The following is a 21,231-nucleotide window of genomic DNA, read 5'->3' as shown; positions in this document are numbered from 1 at the left end:
TTAAAAAGTTTATACTGTTACCTAAGCCTATACCTCATTTCACTTTCATATAAAAAAAACTAGGTACATCAAAAATAACACAGCAAAATATTCCCACACTGATACCTAAACCAGGAACACGGGCACGGGTGTATCATCCGTAATAGACACAATCCTCTTACGAAAAATTAATCAAGAAGCCCTACGGCTTAGGGGCGATTTCTCTCTTTGTATACACGAAATCAATATCTGCCACTAGACTAATCTTCGTCTGCAACGCGAAATATACGTAATATTTGATCTTTAAATACTTAGGTACAATACTTATTTAGAGGATAAACATGTATGGAGTTAATGTCTATTGAATGTAATGCAGGATAGCTGCCAGCTAATGTAATAGATTGTACTATTGATTTTGAAAAGAGCAACTGTTGAGTTTCTTGCCGGCTCTTCGCAGCAGAACTGCCTTTCGAATCAGTGGTAGTTTTTTTAATTCGACGATTCAAAAGTGCTTATAATAATTGCCTATTGCCTAAATTTATTTGAATGTACTTTTTATTATATTTACTTGTTACTATTATTTTTAAAAACAACTTACTTATTTACATCACATTTGAATTTCTCAACGTGATAATTACTATTTTTTAATATAGCCACAGTGATGAGACTATAAAATGCTTAATACTGGGAAGTTTAAAACAAATTAACTAAATATTAAATGATATAAATAATAACAGGAATTAAAGCTAAAAGTTACGTAAAATTTAATTTAAGATATTTTTTTTCATATAATAATCCTTGATATAACTTACTAATAATTAATTATATTATCAACAAAATGCAAAAAAGATAAAAATATATAAATAAATGGCCTCATTAAATTAATAAAATTATTTCAAAATCTCAAAACGATTTTATAACAGCCTACAGCTTGAAAGTATGCAAATCAGCCACCGATCTGGTGTTAATACCACTTCTAGTATTTCAATAATAATATTTAAATATAGAAATTAAAAACGTACTTGAGGCCAGTAGTAGCGGATTGGCTCGAGCGTGTTTTTGAATTCGATTCTTACTCGGGGAAATGAAATATTTAATATTTTCATTTTTTCGCTCTAGTATCACGGCGAAATGCGGCGATTTGTTCCGCCACACAACAAGCCTCCAGAATTCGGTGGAAAGTGGGGAGCGAAGAATTAACACTAACACTAGGCTCCCTTTGCCCATCTCACTACATAAGGGATACAGCGTGAAGCTGAAAAATAAGGAAAAATAATAATTTTAGAAAGAAAACAATACAAGTAATTTTTAATATATATATTACTTAATTATGTTTTAGCATTTGCTGGTGGTATCGGACATTCATAAATATTTAAAGTTTTATCTTTGGAAACTGACAAAAGTTTGTTGCCTTCGGAATTAAATTTGACGTCCCATACCTGGAAAATAATATGGAAATAAGAAAAAGTTATAATATTACAGTTTTATATTGTATAATATTATATATTGTAGGTATATTTACATTTTAAAAAGTTATTTTTGTACTAAAATTATAATTAAAATATTTAACGTAATATTATTTTTTAAAAAACACGCTTAAAGACTTTTTTCGTTATCTGCTATTTATTTATAAATTATTTATAATAACAGGTTCAAGCTGTGAAATTATTTTTAATATTGCGTATGAAATCCTAACCTACTTCCCGCTAACGTTCCTTCCTTCTACGCAAAAACTACTTAGCAGATTTAGATGAAACTTTACAGTAATAAAGCTTATACATCAAAATAGGCTACAATTTACATAAAGATATTATTATTTTGTCTTTAATATATAAAGTTTAAGCGTGAGAAACCGTGGGTCACTAGTATTTAAAACAAGATATATATAACCGAATCAAATTTAAATTCCAACGGATGACGGATGGATGGATTTATAAATTGCTTTATGGACAGATAAAGATAGTTAGAAGAGCCAGTCCGCTTCACGCTGTATCCTGCACACAGGCAGAGGGGAGGCTAGTTTTAAGACATTCTGTTCCCCACATTCCGCCGAATTCTGGAGATATAGCGAGTTGGGTGGAACCCAACGCAGTGCCTTGCCTCTACACCAGAGCGAAGAAATGAAAATATGAATTTAAATAAATATTTCATTTCTTCGAATGAGAATCGAAGCCACAACCACTCACACACTTGTGCCCCTGCGCCACGACTGGCCTTAGAAAGAAGAAGAGTTGGAAAGTGAGTGAGTTTAAATTAAATCAAAATAAGTCTTACCGTATCAACATGTTCTTTAAATGCCTTCAAAACTTTGCAACCATTCACCAAAGCTATAGTAACAGTACCGTCGCCGGTCGCCACGGCCACGCGGGTAGCGTCGGGGGAGAAACAAGCGCTTAAGGCCCAAGTGTTAACGTTCAAAACGCTTTTTTCATTACCACTTTCTCTATTTTAGAAAGAAATGTATTAATATTAATTAAATAATACAAAATATAAAACTATACATAAAATAAACTAATTTAGAAAGTAATATCTGTTTGTGGTAATTGCAATAGAATAAGACACATATTCAGTCTTTAACATTGTTTTCGATAGTAGAAAATATTTTTTATTGATTATTAAAAAATATTTTTTTGTTTGTTTTCAAAATTTCAGGTTTTAGCTATAACAAATTATTTTTCTGGTATAATGTATTATACCAGGAAAGTAATTTTAACAGGCTATAACAAAAAGTAATTTTAACAGGTCGGAATAACAGGGTTTTTTTTATTCAATTGTATGTAAGTCTTGAATGCTTCTAGTGCTTTGCCACAACACCAGAGCGAAGAAATGAAAATAATAAACATTTCATTTCCTCAAAAAGAAATCGAACCCACAACGCCAAACGCTTGTGCCCCTGCTCCACATATGACCTCATCTGGAAAAAAAATACTTACACATCAAATAACTTCACATTGCCATCGTTAGACGCTGTTAGCAATAATTTTGAATTAGGTGAAAACTCAACACTGCGCACTGTCTGCCTGTGAGCTTCGATTGTATGTATCAGTTTACTTTGTGATACATTGAATATGTGTACGGAGCCGTCGACCGAGCCGCTCGCTATGTATTTAGAATTAGTACTCTGAAATATAATAATTTAATTTATTTTCCTTTTTTTATAAGTTTCATGCTATATCCCAATTGTAGCGAGGTAGTAGGTGGTTTTCAAAACATTGCTTGTTGAGTGGCGTAATTCTTCTTCTTCGTGGCATTAATCCCGGCTGTTACGAGGGTCTGCCTTCCCACTCAACCTACTCCACTTTGCACGATCTTTTGCGTCCTCGGTGGTTAGACCATTGGCTCTCATGTCCTGCATCACAACATCCAACCAGCGCTTCCTTGGGCGTCCGGGAGGTCGCGCTCCAGGAACTGGTATAGCAAGGCACTTGCATCCGACATAGTTCTTATATCCGGGTGCGTAATATGGCCAAACCATCCACCATTTTGAGTGGCGTAATTATAAAATAAAATAAAAACAATTTGTTCTCCTGAGTGGAAATCAAACCCACCACCGCCGTGAATATTGTTTATTTTAATAAAATACTAAGAATTTTTTTTTAACAAGAACTATTTAAAATAATGGTGGGCACACTAGAATAATGTTTGACTGTAAATGTTTTATCTTAAATTTATATTAATACTAGTGGACCCGGACGCGGCTACGCCTGCTTCAACTATAAGAATATTTATTAAATATATTCATTAAATTATTTTCAATTTTCAATAGAATTAGTAAGAAAATATAAGTTTAATAATCAAAAAGAATAATAAGTAGATACACATTATCAGAAAAAATTATCTGAGTTATTGAAATGAACCAACAAAAGGATTAAAAGTAACTAAAGGATAGGTATTCTTAATATTAGAAAAAGTACCTAAAGTTTTCCTTGCGTGCGTACATAGATATCGACTCTACGAAATAACTAAACATTTCTCTCTATTAAGCAGGATAATTTTAGCGGGCAATATCAAATAAAATAAGAAGAGAACAAAAGTATATATATGGTAAACGATGTGGATATATATATGGTAAACGATGTGGATTTCACAATTATTATATGTATAAAGTATATTATATATAAATTATGTTATTGTGATATTGTTAGTTTACCTCAATAAATAAAAAAAAAAAAAAAAAGTGTAGCTTAAATTAATTATAAACAGCAAATAATTACATAAACATTTACAATAGTTCGAATTCGAAAATGTATGAAAATTTATAAAACCGTCAACGTCATCTGCCCGTTCGCGTCGGTCATACTGTGCCGCTCGAAGGCTAGGTCATTTGGAATCAGTGACATCTCCTTAATTATTTATTAGAATGTTATACAGTAAACTATAATTTCAATCTAGATAAAATGTTAATAGTGACTATTATATTTATTTTCATAAGGATGAATATCAAAATGTAACGGTTGCGTAGCGACGCGACGGTTGTTATTAACATGGCAGAATAAATTGCATGTCAAATTAGAAACTACTTTAAAATATATTAGTATATATGTGTAATGTAATGTTATATAGCCTATAGCACTTCTGAAGAATGCAGCTTTCATACAAAACAAAAACAATGAAAATCGGACCAGTATATCCAGAGATCTTAGCGTTCAAACAAACAAACAAACAAACAAACAAACTCTTCCTTTTGCTTTATTATATTAGTATAGATAACACAAAGCTGAAGAGGTTGTTTAGTTCATGTTCATAGGACATGCCAATCTTAAGAACAACTGGATTGAATTGAATAAATCTGTTTATTTAAGATTTTTTAAGCTGTTTTATAAAGGAAATTTATAAGGTATGTACTATAAATAGACTAACAACCACTTCACAACTTCATGTTGCTGCTGCTGACATAGCATCATCCACATTACCTAAGGTCGGAGTTACCTTGGACACCTTAATGTGGAAATAAATATAAATTAATTGAAATAAACTTACCCAAGCAACGCATAAAGCAAATTTCCCTCTAGTATCAAGGACTTTGTCCAAAGTGTTATTGACTATACAATAAACATTAACTTTTCCCGTGTGACTACCAGAAACTACTTTAGTACCATCTGGTGAGAAAGCTACTTTCCAAACATCAGTTACACCAGTCTTTATATTGTGAACTTTTAAACCACTAGTTAAATCCCATATTATCAGAGTTGAGTCTAATGATGTTGATGCTATGGCTAAAAACATTTCATTAACTGGATAAGTTATAACAAAAATTGAAAATTAAAAAAATAAATATTCATTGTAGCACAGTGATGTAGCATCTAACTGTAAGTATGGTTGTGATTTTGATTCCCAATTGTCATTTTCTTGCTCCCATTCATAACTGGGTGGTGCATATGGTTGCAACAGGAGTCTTAACACTAGGTTCCCTGTATATGACTCGCCATAGACAGAAACCATTGTAAAGCTAAAAATATACATTTCTGTTATTAAGGTAATAAATGAGACTTACTATGACCATCAGAACAAACAGCTACAGAAACAACAGCCATGCAATGCCCTTCCAATATATGAAGTACTTCTAACCTATTATTCTGAAAGTGCCACACTTTTACCAGGTTGTCTAGCCCTCCAGTCACTAAGAAATCTTGTTGTGATACCCTATAAGATATATAATATAATAAAAACTTGTAACAATGAGAGATTCAGATGTAATTTAACGAATTATGTTAGCTAAAAATATGCTTACTTTCCATTATCTTTAGTTATAACAGTCGACCAGGCGCAACAATAAATTGGATCGTCGTGAGCGTTTTCTTTTTTATTAAGTATCGAATACTAAAAAAATTTAAATGTATGGTTAGCATATGGATTATTATTAAACATTTCACATATAGTACACAAATTTACACTCACTACAGCCGCTGCAGGCATTATTATTGCAATAAATAAGTATTAATTAGTAGAATTCCTATTTATTAATATAAAAATATTTGTTTATGTTAATTGTAAAAAATGTATTTGACTTGTTAAATATAAAACAAATTGTTTTTGACAGTGACAATAGAACTTAATAGGATGAATGAACAGCTGATATTGACATTATTTTTTTAAAGAAAATTTGAATTAGACGTGGACATTTAAAGAAATCATATTTATATACCGTACTTAAACTTACGAGTTCTTACTGTAGCATATTTTATGAGGCTTAATTCTTTTTATGCTAAATAAAAATATAATCTTTTACGTTAAAAGTATTGGTAGATAGATTATGCCCAATTTAATTTTGCTGCGACCCAGTCGTCGACCTACTTAAATAAAATATAATGACGATATTAGTATGTTATTGATAATTTCATAAGCGAAAAAAAACGTTGCTTCGCTTTTTGTCTGATTATATCTTAAGTCCGCAGAAATAACCCAGTTTAAAGATTTAAGGCACAGTTGTCTATAACATACGCAATTATATGTGAAACAGAACAAAAATAAAAGTAATACAACAACAAGTTTAATCATTTATTCTCAATTTTTACTTATCATTTATTACATAAACTTATCTATAACGGACAGTCATAAATATTTACACTTTTGTCTTCTGATATTGATATTATTTTATTGCTTTCTGCATTAAACTTCACACCCCACACCTGAAAATGAAATTAACAGTTCAATAAAAATAATCATAATTACTAGCTAAATTTCTTCTTATAATACATTTTTTTTTATATTCACGCACCTTCATTTACCTGAGTGTAATGAAATATTTAATATATTAAATATTCACTCAGTGTTGAGGAATCATTCCACAATCATCGTGCTTGCTTTTGCTACTGCGCCACGACGGCTTGAATAATTTTATGACATATCCATCCTACTTTTATTTTATAGTACTTATAAGTTTTAATATCTTTATGCGGTGTTCAACATATAACAGGATAGGCAGAGTCAAAACACTTTATTTTCCGCTTATCACCTAAATTTGCAAATTATTGTGTTAAGTAGTGATAACAACTTCCTAACAAAAACAGTGATAATGAACATGTCAAGTGTAAAAAATATATATTTAAAATCGATTTACCTGTATAAATAACTAGTAACTGTAAAAGCGACGTAATTTCGCGGGAAGCTAAAAGAAATCTTACCTGATCGCTATGTTCTTTAAACACATGTTGACACTGTTTACTCTCCAAATCCCACACTCTGACAGTCCTGTCAGAGCTGCCTGATACAAATCGCTTGCCGTCAGGCGAGAAAGCCACTGAGAGCACCCATGATGCATGACCAGACAATGTACCAGCCAAGTCCGCATGCGCACTAAAATGGGATAAAGAAAGTTTAAATATTGACTTGATTTTAATTTTTACGTTTTTTATTAGGTGCTATGAAGTAAGATAGACAGAGAGATAGAGTGTTAAGCCACTCTGTTTCCGTTTTCTGTTTGTAGTGGCACCGCATTTTGTCGTGAGCGAGGAATTAAAAAAAATATATTAAAAATATTAATTCCCATGGTCATAGTACTTACAACCGTCGTCATCGCCGTCACATTAAATACTGTTTCGTTATTGCTAACTTCTATTCTTTGTGGTAAATTATTTCAAGGTCAAAAAATTAAGGAATTTCTTATGTTGAATAAAATTATTTGACTATGACTTATTCAATACCATAATATATTCAATTATCAGAGTGCGAGAATTATCTAAACAGCGTTTAGTCCGAATAGTCAAGTTTCAACATTATAAATGTACAATATAAAAAACCTTACACATCATAAAGTTTCATATGTCCATCATCAGATGCTGTCAACAATAACTGTGAGTCGGGAGAGAAACACAAACTTCTTATTGGCATGGCATGGCCTTCTAAAGTATGCACAAGCTTCCCTTGTGCCACATCAAATATGCTTATAATACCATCTAGGGCACCACTTGCAATGTATTTACCATCTGGACTCTAAAATGATATAACAATGAACTTAACATTACTGTACTTCTTCCAGTATGTGCCCTGCACATAGTTGGGTAGGCAGAAGGAACATGGGAATCTATAATCTATGTTAAAACACTCCGTTTCCATTATGACACTTGCTTGTTGAATGCCGGAATTCAACACAGCACTTTGCCTAGTTATCAGAGCGAGGGAACGAAGAGTACAGAAATTTCATTCATTCAAAAATTATTTGTTCGTACATTATTTGCTTGTATTGAAATGAACAATTTTCAGTGGTGAGATTTAACAGATTCAAGTCTTTTACAGTTATACACATAGTTACACTATTTGGCAAATTATTAAACAGTAAACCCAGTTACAATATTTCTAATTGTGTATCAGATAGTTCTTGACTTTCTTGTTAGAATTTTGGCTTTATTTCTATCTATATGTTTAAAAGGTTGAATTTACACAAAAAACATCAAAAAATACATACATAAGCTACACTCAGTGTAAATTTGCCCCTTGTATCCAATGTCTGTTCCTGCTTACCACTCTCAACACTGAATATTAATATCTTTCCTGCATTACTGCCTGAGATCACATGTTTACCATCAGGTGAAAAATCTAATGTCCATACATCTGTGGTACCTGTCTCCATTGTTTTTAACTTTTCCCCAGTTGTAATGTCCCATAGATTTAATGAGGAATCTTGAGAACTACTTGCTAGTGCTGAAAATATTAAAATGAAAATGAGTTAGGAGTTGTGCTATTACAACAAAGTAGAAGAACTTCTGACTGTAAACCCTCAGGTTGTGGCTCCTTTAGCAAATTTAATTATTTTCATTTTTTCATCCTGATAACAAGACACAGTGTGGTTTTGAGTTATGCAACTAAATGGGTAATCTCTTCCATATGTGCGGCAGAATAGAGTATTTTACAAGATTCCTGCAGACATGTGGAATATGATGAGAAGTAAAAAAAAAAAACTGATAATAACATTAACATCAATTTTATTAGTCTTAGCTTTAAATAAGATTAGTTATGATAATTAGATCTTGAAGAAGATAGTGCTACATCATTAAAGGGATACTAAGATATGAAAATTTTAACAGAAATATGGAAGCAATGCTTACTTTTTCCGTCAGGGCTCACAGCAACTGATATTACTCCAAGAGAATGGCCTTCTAACTGATGTTTTACTTCCAACTTACCATTATCAAATTGCCACACCTTTATTATATCATCTAATCCACCTGTAATAATATAGTTTTCTGGAGGTTCTTGCGAATGATTTGAATCTCTGAAAAACATGTACAATGTTTTTTAATTGACTTCAAATATATATTTATAAGACATATTGAATTGAGACAAGAATGGAGTTTTTCAATAAATATCACAATAACTTTCGCCTATTTTATTAAATAATTCTGAGCTTAATAAGCATTAAAATACGTATTTGAAAGGTTAAGATACATACTGTGAGTTTTCTATATTTTCAGCATTTTCACTTGCTTCTTTAGTCTTTTCGTGTGTAATTTGGCTCCATCCACAACACCATATGGCATCTTCGTGAGCATTTTCTTTTTTCATTTGTAAATAATACTGTAAATAAAATTATTATAACATTAACAACTTAATTAAGAAACGTTTTAACCCGAAAATGTAAAAATATATTATACCAATGTTGTGATAGACATTGTTATAATTTAGCTTATAAACGATTCGCTGAGATAATATTTATATTTAATATATAATGAGATACAATATCATAAAAATGCTAAAAGCCGCTGGCGCCGCTGCCCAATAAGCGTTATTGACATTTGACACTTGAGACTCTTGACAATGACTTTGACGTTTAAAATTTTTACAATGTTTGCATATCCAAATGGAAAAATGGATACCATATCTTTATATAACCAGAGATAATGACGTGTTCACTGAATCGGTTGTTGTAATGAACAAAATCTTATTAAAAATATATATATTTGATCCTTATAAAACATGAAAATAATGTGTATGTATTATTTTTTAAGTTATTTTGTTTAATTTGGCATCATATTCCGAATATATTATTTAAAATTAAGTCTAATCTATATCTTTACTTATCTGTATTGTATAATAAAATTATAAAAATACCTTATGCCAACATGGCGTCCATTTGAGTCATTCCAAAGTCATTGACAAACTACGTTATTACGGACAAACATTTAGCATTTATGAAAAGATAGTGTAAAATGATAAATTTTAGAACTACCTTATTAAGTATTTTGTGACACATGTGTATTCATTAGATAATATATAAATTGTAGAAACGTTATTTAGATATCATTTACTTGAAATATGGCTGTGTCTAAATCAACAAACACATATAATCGTCAGAATTGGGAAGACTCGGTAAGCCATTAAGAAACAATCTTTAATGTTTATCATGTACGTAAAGTTTATATTATTTTTACATATTTAACGGATATTCATTTATTTTCCAGGATTTTCCTATTTTATGTCAAACATGTCTTGGAGATAACCCTTACATTCGTATGGTATGTACTACGTAACAAAACGAATTCTTTATCGAATTAAATATTTACGTTTAGGTGATTAAAATACTTAATTTTTATTTCACAGACAAAGGAAAAATATGGAAAAGAATGTAAGATATGTGCGCGTCCCTTTACAGTCTTCCGTTGGTGTCCAGGCGCGAGAATGCGTTTCAAGAAAACGGAAATTTGCCAAACTTGTTCTAAACTAAAAAATGTTTGTCAAACATGTCTTCTAGATCTTGAATATGGACTGCCAATACAAGTTAGAGATGCTGCTCTCAAAGTACAAGATGATTTACCTCGTAACGAGGTCAACAAAGAATACTATATCCAGAATTTAGATAGTCAAATGTCGAAATTTGATTCTACACAACCAAGCAATTCTGCATTGAAATCCAAGGGGGCTTCAGACCTCTTATTAAGATTAGCGAGAACTGCTCCGTATTATAAGCGTAATAGACCACATGTGTGTTCATTTTGGGTGAAAGGAGAATGTAGGAGAGGAGAGGAGTGCCCATATAGACACGAGAAACCAACTGATCCAGATGACCCATTAGCTGATCAAAATATTAAGGACAGGTATTATTTCTTTTTATTTTTATTAAACCTATTAGCCTCAATACAATGAAATTATTTTTGAATGCAAAGATAAGTAAGTTGTGAATTTGATATTCAATTTGGGACTGATTGTTTAGATATCTTGGCTCTGATAGAGAATGTCCAACATCAAGTTTTACCACTTAAAACACAGTATCTCAAATCTCTCTCAGTGTCTTATCACTAGGCTTTCTTCAGCTACTCCTACTCATTTATATATTTTTTTGTATGTAAGATAAATATGAAGCATAAAAAGGGACAAAGTAATATATATACTTTTTTATATAACAGATATTATGGTGTTAATGATCCAGTAGCTGAAAAGTTAATGCGTCGTGCTGCCGCCATGCCGGCTTTACCACCACCAGAAGATAGAACTGTAACTACTCTGTACATTGGTAACTTACCAGAAAATATAACTGAGGATGAATTGAAAGGACATTTCTATCAGTATGGAGAGATAAGGTATGTAACATTGTGTTGTTTTCTCATTTATGCAAAACCTTTACAAAATATATACATTTGGGAATTAATTGATGAAGTTATTTGTTAAGTAGGTCGCCCATTAACTAAGTAACAAAGACAAGCTATGGTATACTTAAATATGGTATATTTAAATATGTAATATTTTGACAAGAATGTTTCCATAGATTACCTTCATTTCTCCAATTTAGTAGCAAAAATTTAGTGCATACATGTTGTATGTACTAAATTCTTTCGATTTTATACTACTTTCATTTGTAAATAATACAAAACAACTATATATCTGAACAACTTGGGAAATGAGTGTAGTAATGATCAATTGTCCGTCAATCTCTCAGTAAGCCAGTAATGAAAAACATTTATGTATATAGAAGATAAATCAATTAAAGAGGCCAACCTGGCCCAATGGCATATCATGTGCTACTGTGAACGCAACAGTTGTGGGTTCAATTCCCACTCAGAGTAAATTATTTATATAATATTTTTATTTCTTTACTCTGATTATATAATTAAACATGATATTGAGTTCCGCCACTTAACATGCAACGTAAATATAAAATTCGGCGGAAAGTGGGAAGCAGTGTCTTAGCACTAGTTTCCCTCTGCCTAATCTGCCCAAAGCATAATATAATAATTATTATTTTACTATCTTCTATAGAACACTCACACTAGTGCCAAGAGCACAGTGTGCGTTCGTACAGTACACTACGCGCAGTGCGGCCGAACATGCGGCAGAGAAAACATTCAACAGATTAGTGATTGCTGGGAAGAGACTTACTATTAAGTGGGGGAAATCTCAAGGTAAATATATTGTTTTGATTGATATAATAATTTTAATGTTACGATTACTATGAAAGCATTGCAAAAGAACCCAGTGCCAATAATAGGATATATAATTGGGATCACTGGCTTAATTGAATGTCAACATAATGGTAATTTCTTTACTAATACTATTCTTAACCAGACAGAGTGGCGAGAATTAGGGGAGGCCTATGTCCAGCAGTAGATGTTGAAAGGCTGATGGATGTATGGATGATTCTTAACAATTCTCTTTTACCAAATAGTTATTATTTATAGCCCTACATTGAAGATTTAAAAAATATATATTTTTTTGTTTTATTGTGTAAAAAATACAAAATTTTTTAATTGTTAAAAATAATAATATTAACAAATAATTGTTGTTGTTTAGTAATTTTTTTTATTATTTGTCTCTAGGACGTCAAGGAATAAACGAAAAGAGTGAAACAGCTCCAGTGTTAGAGCCAGTGCCAGGATTGCCGGGAACCCTGCCACCGCCACCTGCCTTCTTGCATCCCTTCCCACCTCAGGTTAGTACATATATTTATGTATAATTTATAACGATAAGAAGAAAAACCTATAAACTTCAAAAGGTTCTCTCTGCAGGGTTAAAACAAGGTATCAAAATTCTTACTGACTCATACAACTTACATAATATCGCATTCGGATGCAGTTTTTATTAAAAAATATACGTATTTAAAATGTTTTTGGTAGCGCTGAGCCCAGTCACTCAACACGCAATGCCTACAGAATTCGGCGGAAAGTGGGGAACGAAATTATTAATAAAATGCTCATCTAATCACCAGATGCCGCCGCCAAACCGCCCCAACGACTTCTTCAACTTGTCGTACGCAGGCGGGTGGGGCGCGTGGGGCTCCGTGGCGCCCCCCGCTCCGCCGCCCCTGCACTACCCCAGCCAGGACCCCTCGAGGCTGGGGCATGCTCATGCTAACACGCCGCAGACCTAGTGCGTATACATATATGAGGATATATTATGTTAATAAAGTGTTTTAAATCAGTGTATGAGTTTCTATTTATTTTCCCTTGAAAATGAAGTAAGCATCATAAGGGTAGTATAAGGAAACTACAGTACGTTTCGATGAGTATCTGTGCAGCTGTGGGTATAGGGCTGACTCCGATATATCAAAACATAACTCAAAACCGATGTATTAAGGAAAATATACTATATCGATATGTTTTTAGAAAGCCTTTTTTAAAGAAATTTAACATAGCAGTGATCTGAACAAAAACATAAAACATCGCAAGCGCAAAGTTTTATATCGAAACTCTTTCTCTCTAAGTAACGTTTTCCGCAATTCCAGAATTAATCAAGATACCTCAACAGTTTAGACGAAGGTTTTTTTTTCATTTCATGATGTTTTGTTTACAATCATTTATAAGGGTTAAATAAAACACCATTTCGGAAACTATATTTAATATTAATTATAAGTTTATAACATGACTTAATCGTTACAAAACAGTTAAACATTTAGTTAAATTCTACGCCTTCGCTTACCATTATCTGGGTAAGGACGGTCTCAATAATTTACATTAAACTAGGCCCAGATACATATTTGATAATCCTTAAATGATAAACGGACATGTCAAAAAAGAACAAAATAAAAGTTTATCTAGCTTTTAAAATGATATAAAATTATTAATATTAGTATTTTTATATATGTATAATTTAATTTCATTTTTTAATAGAAAGATGAACCTTTATTTCTTTTTCTCTCGAAAACATTCTCTTTTGACATCCGTTTAAACGTAGGGACCATGAAAATACCTACATAAAGTCCAAATATAGGACAATAGTGAATAGTGATAGTGAAACAATGAGAAAAGCGGTTAATTTTCTTCTTAATTTATAGTACAGATAATATAATATTACTTCATTTTATACAAATCATTTATTTAATTACGTACCGAATATCGTAAAGTGACGTAATATTATATTCAAAGGTGGATTAAATGCTAATGTTTATACATTTTGATATAATACACAAATAAATGTAAATACAATAATTTCTTCCACCTTTAATCTATACTATTAGTCAATTGACTAGTTCTGTGTATTTTCTTATGCTATAAATTATATATAATATAAACGCTAAAACGAAGTCTTGTGCATCTAAATCGTAAAACGGCAAGTTAGGAGTCACCAATCGAAATTAAGTCAACGGACCGACAAATGTCACACAACTTCAATATCGACAGGCTCCAAGTAAAATGTAAAAATTATATATATTTATATCAATTACTAGTAATTTATATATTTATTTTACCGAGTAGTTGCATAATATACTATCGTTTATTGCTAGCTTTCTTCGAAAAGCGGACTGTCCAACATAAAAACAATTTTTCAATTTGAAGTAGTAGTTCCTAAGATTAGCAAATCCAAAATTTACTTTACAAATAATTAAATCTTAAAAAATCGATTATATATAGAATTATAATGTTTACTTAAAGACCGACGATTATAGAAATGATTCGATATAAAATACTATAAACATTAATTTATGACGGCATTTTAAAATATTCACACTTGTCCGTGCAATTTGGAATGTTAATTTCCTAAAAATCAAATGATAATGACAATATCAACAAAATCTTGTGAACAAAAGAACAATTCTTAGTAAGATGTTTAATAATTATAAATTTAATGAATGATGAAAATAATTCATATTTCATAATAATATGAAAATAAGAAATGTAGCTTTTATATTACAGTATAGTCGACGAGTCGCAACCGCCACGAAATTAGTTGCAGATGTTGCAATTTTAGGATTTTTTCTTACATAAGAATAAATTATAGACATCCTAACTTCAAGACGGCTACGAAACATCGGCCGAACTATAAATATACAGCCTTTTTACACATTTGGCTTAAAATTCGTATTATTAATAGTCATGATTGAATAAAAAGGTAATTTAATATAATATGTTTTGAAAACTCTATTTATATTATCTGTGATTATAGATATTTTTTTTATTATTTTTTGGTGCAAAGGTTACGAATATAAGTCAAAACATCAGTGTATACTTATTTTAAAGCATCGGTAAGCTCATGTAATTATAACTAGCACAACTAAATAAAACTGCAAATTAAAAATAATTTATATTTTGTAATAGCGATTTATTTTATTATTATTACAATTTATTATAAAATACGGGACCCACATATATTTAAGCAAGGTACATTATAAATTAAATACGAATGGTGATTCGATTATTCGAATAAATATCGATTTTATAGACAATGTTCAATTATATTATTAATAGTGTGATTATTTACAATTACTACGCGCGTTCAATACACTTTTTTTTATAAGCAAAAAACACACTTTTCAAACATTTATTTAAAAGATAAGATAAATAACCTCGAATAATCGTATCTTATAAACACAGCCATACGACGTTGTGGCCGTTACAAAAAAAATGCGTAATACATTAAAATTTCTTAATATTAGTTATTATTGTAATTTAAGCTTTACTGAAGTTTAAATTATAATTTGTATTTTTTTGAATAACTGCCATTTAAAAGTCAGATTTTTTAAGAATTGAAAGAAATTAGCGCGTTAATAGTTTATTGTTAGTTATATTAATCGACGATCCCTAATTAAATTAAAAAAATATATATACTTCCACAGAAAACATAAAAATTTTACTCGCGCTTCTCAGAAACAAAATCCAGACGTTAAAATTATTATTTATTATTAGAAAAGTATTTTTCGTTCTTAAGAGTTCTTTAAAAATATTAAATATATTTTTTAATATTTTTTGGTTATTACTTCTTAATATAAGTTACATTGTCATGCAATTAAAAAAACAGATTAAAAAAACAATATTATGACAGGTATCGTTTACAAATAATATACTGTTTATATGACAAATAGTATGAGTCCATAACTATATTTATTCTTAATAAATTCCATAACATGTCAAAGCAATTAAAATTAGTTAAATTTATTTTGGGATCGTCTTTAAAAAAAACTTATATGTCATAAAACAAGTGTCACTGTCATAAAAAATGGAATATAAATAAAACATTAAATTAAAAAAAAAATTAACTGTAATATATTAGGCGATAGGCGTGTCCGCTAATAATAACTGAATTAAATATTTTGTATCTCATTTAATATCTTAATGTCGTTAATATTTGCCCGAAGTATATTGGCTAACCTGAAATATAAGAAAAATGTATAATATAATTGTCTAATACAGAACCTCCTTCTATTTGAGTCATTAAAAAATAACATTTATATCCTGCCGTGTTATATGCGGGATACAGCGTGAAGGTAAACAGAAACACATACCTAATATCGATTAGCATTAGCAATCTGTGCATTGACCGCGGCGGCCGCGGCGCTCGACGCCGCAGTTTGGACGTGCTGGTTACGCATTATTTCTGTGGTAAACTCGGCTTGAGCTTTAGCTAAGGACGCACCGGTCGACCTGTATATACGATGTACCTGAAATTTAGATATATAATACAATATTTAGGGATGTAATATAATATATAATTATTGCATACAAAAATTACATATTATAATTTAATATTGTGTGTCTCGTAGGATAGCGGTAAAGCGTGTGACTATAAATACGAAGATTGTGGGTTCAATTCCCAATTTATTTATTCCATCTGTTTACTTAGGTAAATGAATTATTTAATATTTTTATTAACTTGGTGTGGTAACAGGACAAAAGTGGAAAATAGAGTATTCACACTAAATTTCCTCTATCTACCATGCTATTTGTGCTAGAAATTAGAATGAACATTTATTATTATATTAATAATAATGGCTAGGTTTATTTTAGTTTTACCTTAGTAATAAGCATAACGTCCGCAACGATGGCTGTCACAAATCCTATAGTGACGATCAGAGTAACAATGCCTGCCCCAACACTTTCTTTGAATGTTTCGATACTTGTTATAAGACCACTGTAAATTAATATTATTATTAAAATAAAAAACTAAAATAAATCAGCTTCACGCTGTATCCCGCATACAGCAAGGTCGACAGTGTTAAGACACTTCGTTCCCCACTTTCTCTTGATTTCTGGAGACATTGCATGTTGAGTGGCGGAATGGGAACGAACCCATAACAAACCCATAACCTGTCGCGGTTATAGTCACACGCTTGTGTCCCTGCGCCACGGCTGGCTTCAAATATAAATATTATTATCTATATATATATATATATCGTATCATGTTTTATTTATTTATAAAACACAATTCTAATGTTTGTGATAAACATATAGGTCAAATCAGTTATGATATAAAATGATATGACTGCGAATAGATATCCCTCTGCCTGCCCTGCTGTCTGCGGGTTACAGCATGAAACTGATTTAATTTTAATTGATATAATAAAGTACATATTAAAAATAAAAAAAACTTACCAAGAACCTCCCCCACTAAATCCAATAGCTTGTACGACAGTTATTATAATTTGAAATAGAAATATGAAGAAAAACACCATAAAGTTGAATGAAGAATCACTTCTGAAGGCTTTATAAATTGGTCTGTACCAGCATATGAAGCTGAATGGCGTTAATAATATGAAGTATAGTATTGCTAGACCGAAAATGGTATAATTGCTTCCAATAAATAGTAATGAGAGTCCTCCTACTATATTTAGTGCAAGTATTAGGGAATGAACTGAAAAAGAAAATATTTATGCTTTATAGTAACATACTTTTTTTTTATTAGGTTAAGAAGTTAGGAAGCTATAACAACATGCATATGTCCAAATCTATAAACATCAAATAATCTCCTGAATGGGAATCAAACCCACAACTGTCGCGTGTCACGATGACCTTAGTAATATAGGAAAAAAATTAAAATGGATAAAGTATAATAATTGTATTTTATACATTTAAAAAATATAAATTCATATATATGTGTTAATATAATAAAAAAAAACATTAAGAATAAACACATTTTTTTTATAGTTATGATTTTAATTTATAATTGAATTAATTGTTATTAATAAGGTTGTTAATTAAATTAAAATTGAGATTGTAATTGTCTGTTGTATAATTTAATATTTTTTCTTACGTAGTTTGTTGTAATGACTTAGATATTCAGAAAAAAACAAAACTTAAAAACTTAATAGATTTGATGCAAGATACAGTGTGAATCTATTCACACTGTATCTTGCATTCAGTAACCACTCTTCCCTTATTCCCACTTTCTGCCTAATATCCAGATATCATATGGCTGTGCTTACTCTTATTACTATACTAGCTGTACATGAAAATATTAAATAATTTATTCCCCCAAGTTGGAAATGAACCCACAACCTTACACGTAATATTAAATAATAATAATAATAATAAGAAAAAACAAACTCACACATCCAAAGGTGATACAAATGTCTTACGATCCTCTGAAACTCCAATGGTATATCCACATTAATATCTTGATAGAAGCACGGCTGTATGGGACAGAAGCCTGGTAATGGCGGCCAATTGTTACGTCTTCCTGCCGACCCGGCCCTTAGTTCAGCTTCGCGACGCGCTAGCTCTTCGGCTTTCCTTTCTAATTCCTCTTGTCTTCTCTATTAAAAAAAATATGTTTTAGACGCACACTGTATTCCGCAGAATACATGGCCGCAGTAACTTAATGTTAAGGCAATCTGTTTCTTACTTTCTGTGCCTCGTTAATAGAGCGAGCAAATATTCAATATTTCATTCCCCCCAAGTGGTAATCGAATCCACAACCGTCGCGTTTACAGTCACACGCTTGTGCGTCTGCTCTACGACGACCTCAAATATATATAGGATAAATAAAAGGAACTTAGTTTTAACACACCCTGTTCAATTTTAAGGCACATGTGTGGTATAAAGACAATCAACAGTATGCTTGTTATGGAATCAAATCCACAATCATCATGATTACAGTCATACACCTGGAATTTTTTTAATGTAATATTTATTTCCTTACATTGGATATCCCCCATATTTATAACTTACCTTGGGAGGAACAACGATTATAATATGATTGCAAGTTATCAGAAGACATTTGGATATATGATGTTAAAATAATTATATAATACTTTTTTACATAAAATATTAAATACTAGACTTATGTCAGACATAAATATCTCATTTTGTGTGTTACAACATAAATAGTAAGTACAAAGTAAGTAGTATTTGACGATACAATGATGAAAATTTGCAATGCAGAAACATAAAGTATGACATGAGAGTATCTTAAGGAGTATAGGAGAAGAATAATCGAGGATTTGTCAAAAATCCTATAAGAATGAAAAAAACAGCATGAAAATGGTTCAATTTATCTTTAGGCTGCCCAATAATAACTGTTTTGGTAACAATACTTATTCAAAATGATTGACTTCCTTTGTTTTTATTTTGACATACAAGATAAGAGGTTGTTGTAGATAAGAATTTAATGGTAATAATAAACAAAAAGTATACAAAGCAATTGATTATGACTAATAAAAATGTTTTTACCTTTAGCTCCTTCAGTGCAAGTTGGAAAAAGCAAATGTGTATTAAATAGCATGCAAGACTAAGACTAAGGATCAGCATTTAACAGAAAAATTATACGGTATTTTATTATAATTGATACTACATTAGTAATATTTTCAATAGCATTTTTACACACCCTACTTATTATTAGATTTAATACTATTTATAATGAAAATATTTTTTTATTTGTGCATAGTATAGTGAAGACATTGTTATTATTACTAATATAATTAAAATATACCTGAAAATCAGCTGTGGTAAAGTTTTGAGGGGGACCTTGGCTTTGTTGTTGGTTTGGGCGTGTGTATGGTGTGCTGCCACCTGTAAGAGGTGGCGAGACTGCCTGCATTATAGCAGGTTGTGTAGGCTGCTGAGGCTAAAACATAAATAAGTAAATATATAGATTACATTTTTAAAGTGTCATTTCATAGTACAAATCCTAATAAAAGTTTCCAAGATTATGTTAAAATTTTCACATTTTGTATATAAATAAATGTATAGCTAAAATATAGACCAAATATTTCGTTTAAAATTTAACTATATCAGATTCATATATTACTAGGTGTATCGAAACAAGAAACAGAATTCCATATAATTTACATCTGTGAAGATGTAACTAATAAACAGGCTGATAAAATTATCAAATACTATCATTTATTTCTTCGACCGCATTATCAGCCCACTAATGCTCTATAAATGACTAATATATTAAGTTTACCGTAGCCTGATTTGCATTTTGCTGTCCATCAAAGGGATTGTAATCATCGAGACCTCGTGTCGCATTATTTGTACTCCTAGCTACTTGTTGTACTGCTGGGTCCTAAAATAAATTAAGCATATTCATGTGAGATAAAGGCCAATAAATAATAGTTAGATAGAACTTTCATTTCTTAAGCCTACTCACCGCAAAGGGATTGTCTATGGCTGGATCACTAAAGGGATTGTCCTCGAATTTCGACATATTTTCTTTTTAATTACGCCACTTTATATATTTATACTGATTACGTAGCACAAAAGAAATATTGTTCTATTATATTTTAACATAAATGATGATAAATACAATCAATCTACTTGATGACAGATTGACGATGGTGACGAAGTGACATTTTACTCGCAGTACTGCCATATACGAAAAGTAATTACAGATATAATTTAACTGTACATGTTTTAAAAAGCTCAATCATAATAAGAAAATATGAAAAAAACAACATCAATTATAAAAAGGTAAATATTGCATAAATAAAGTTTCTTTCAAGCAACGTTAACAACTAACTAGTATGGTTTGCATTGTGCTTTGAAAAAATGCATTATGTTCTTATGATTGTTTCATTTGTAAACAATATACTCGTTTTTAGAATAATTTAAGATAGATGATAGATGAATATTTTAAGAAGTGATATAGTATCAACTTTTTATTATATGTTTA

General features: G+C 30.7%; 4 protein-coding genes across 5 annotated transcripts; 1 reads left to right on the top strand and 3 right to left on the bottom strand.

Annotated features, from left to right (window-relative positions):
- Window positions 1-1,281: 1,281 nt before the first annotated feature.
- Window positions 1,282-6,030, bottom strand: LOC146539418 (uncharacterized). Of its 2 annotated transcripts, none has more exons than XM_085184895.1 (7): window positions 5,878-6,030; window positions 5,711-5,799; window positions 5,474-5,622; window positions 4,960-5,195; window positions 2,913-3,100; window positions 2,254-2,422; window positions 1,282-1,418 (listed from the first exon to the last, which is right to left on the bottom strand). In XM_085184895.1, exons 1-7 carry the CDS (start codon window positions 5,893-5,895, stop codon window positions 1,308-1,310), a joined length of 960 nt encoding a protein of 319 aa, XP_085041021.1. In that variant the 5' UTR covers window positions 5,896-6,030; the 3' UTR covers window positions 1,282-1,307. The 2 variants fall into 2 exon arrangements, with proteins under 2 accessions (XP_085041021.1, XP_085041022.1); XM_085184896.1 differs by having other exon boundaries at window positions 5,881-6,022.
- A 430-nt stretch (window positions 6,031-6,460) lies between these two features.
- LOC146539417 (uncharacterized) lies at window positions 6,461-9,728 on the bottom strand. Its single transcript, XM_085184912.1, has 7 exons — window positions 9,570-9,728; window positions 9,368-9,492; window positions 9,024-9,190; window positions 8,384-8,619; window positions 7,724-7,911; window positions 7,104-7,275; window positions 6,461-6,608 (listed from the first exon to the last, which is right to left on the bottom strand). Exons 1-7 carry the CDS (start codon window positions 9,585-9,587, stop codon window positions 6,519-6,521), a joined length of 996 nt encoding a protein of 331 aa, XP_085041038.1. The 5' UTR covers window positions 9,588-9,728; the 3' UTR covers window positions 6,461-6,518.
- A 299-nt stretch (window positions 9,729-10,027) lies between these two features.
- On the top strand, window positions 10,028-13,327 carry LOC146539416 (pre-mRNA-splicing factor RBM22). Its single transcript, XM_085184890.1, has 7 exons — window positions 10,028-10,284; window positions 10,377-10,430; window positions 10,516-11,009; window positions 11,319-11,492; window positions 12,169-12,311; window positions 12,726-12,838; window positions 13,115-13,327. Exons 1-7 carry the CDS (start codon window positions 10,231-10,233, stop codon window positions 13,274-13,276), a joined length of 1,194 nt encoding a protein of 397 aa, XP_085041016.1. The 5' UTR covers window positions 10,028-10,230; the 3' UTR covers window positions 13,277-13,327.
- Window positions 13,328-13,726: 399 nt separating this feature from the next.
- Scamp (secretory carrier membrane protein) lies at window positions 13,727-20,931 on the bottom strand. Its single transcript, XM_085208142.1, has 8 exons — window positions 20,710-20,931; window positions 20,524-20,625; window positions 20,047-20,181; window positions 18,667-18,871; window positions 17,712-17,970; window positions 17,133-17,250; window positions 16,625-16,780; window positions 13,727-16,490 (listed from the first exon to the last, which is right to left on the bottom strand). Exons 1-7 carry the CDS (start codon window positions 20,764-20,766, stop codon window positions 16,625-16,627), a joined length of 1,032 nt encoding a protein of 343 aa, XP_085064268.1. The 5' UTR covers window positions 20,767-20,931; the 3' UTR covers window positions 13,727-16,490.
- Between the last annotated feature and the right edge of the window lie 300 nt (window positions 20,932-21,231).

Source organism: Heliconius melpomene, chromosome 4 (assembly GCF_056956725.1).
Source record: "Heliconius melpomene rosina isolate 202511_hmr_F chromosome 4, ASM5695672v1, whole genome shotgun sequence".
NCBI lineage: Eukaryota > Metazoa > Arthropoda > Insecta > Lepidoptera > Nymphalidae > Heliconius > Heliconius melpomene.
This window is presented reverse-complemented; position numbering and strand designations above follow the sequence as displayed.

What these genes read in the sequence shown, in the direction of transcription:
- Scamp (XM_085208142.1), bottom strand. Translation starts at nt 20,766, where the DNA reads ATGTCGAAATTCGAGGACAATCCCTTTAGTGATCCAGCCATAGACAAT. An exon ending in TTTAGTGGGGGAGGTTCTTG is followed by an intron (nt 17,251 to 17,711) that starts GTAAGTTTTTTT and finishes ATTAATTTACAG; the next exon opens with TGGTCTTATAACAAGTATCG. An exon ending in ACGTTATGCTTATTACTAAG is followed by an intron (nt 16,781 to 17,132) that starts GTAAAACTAAAA and finishes TCTAAATTTCAG; the next exon opens with GTACATCGTATATACAGGTC.
- LOC146539417 (XM_085184912.1), bottom strand. An exon ending in TGTGAGCCCTGACGGAAAAA is followed by an intron (nt 8,620 to 9,023) that starts GTAAGCATTGCT and finishes TAATATTTTCAG; the next exon opens with CACTAGCAAGTAGTTCTCAA. An exon ending in CATATGAAACTTTATGATGT is followed by an intron (nt 7,276 to 7,723) that starts GTAAGGTTTTTT and finishes ATCCCATTTTAG; the next exon opens with TGCGCATGCGGACTTGGCTG.
- LOC146539416 (XM_085184890.1), top strand. Translation starts at nt 10,231, where the DNA reads ATGGCTGTGTCTAAATCAACAAACACATATAATCGTCAGAATTGGGAA. An exon ending in ATAACCCTTACATTCGTATG is followed by an intron (nt 10,431 to 10,515) that starts GTATGTACTACG and finishes TTTATTTCACAG; the next exon opens with ACAAAGGAAAAATATGGAAA. An exon ending in TGCATCCCTTCCCACCTCAG is followed by an intron (nt 12,839 to 13,114) that starts GTTAGTACATAT and finishes TCTAATCACCAG; the next exon opens with ATGCCGCCGCCAAACCGCCC.
- LOC146539418 (XM_085184895.1), bottom strand. An exon ending in TGTTTGTTCTGATGGTCATA is followed by an intron (nt 5,196 to 5,473) that starts GTAAGTCTCATT and finishes AAATGTTTTTAG; the next exon opens with CCATAGCATCAACATCATTA. An exon ending in TTAAAGAACATGTTGATACG is followed by an intron (nt 1,419 to 2,253) that starts GTAAGACTTATT and finishes ATTATTTTCCAG; the next exon opens with GTATGGGACGTCAAATTTAA.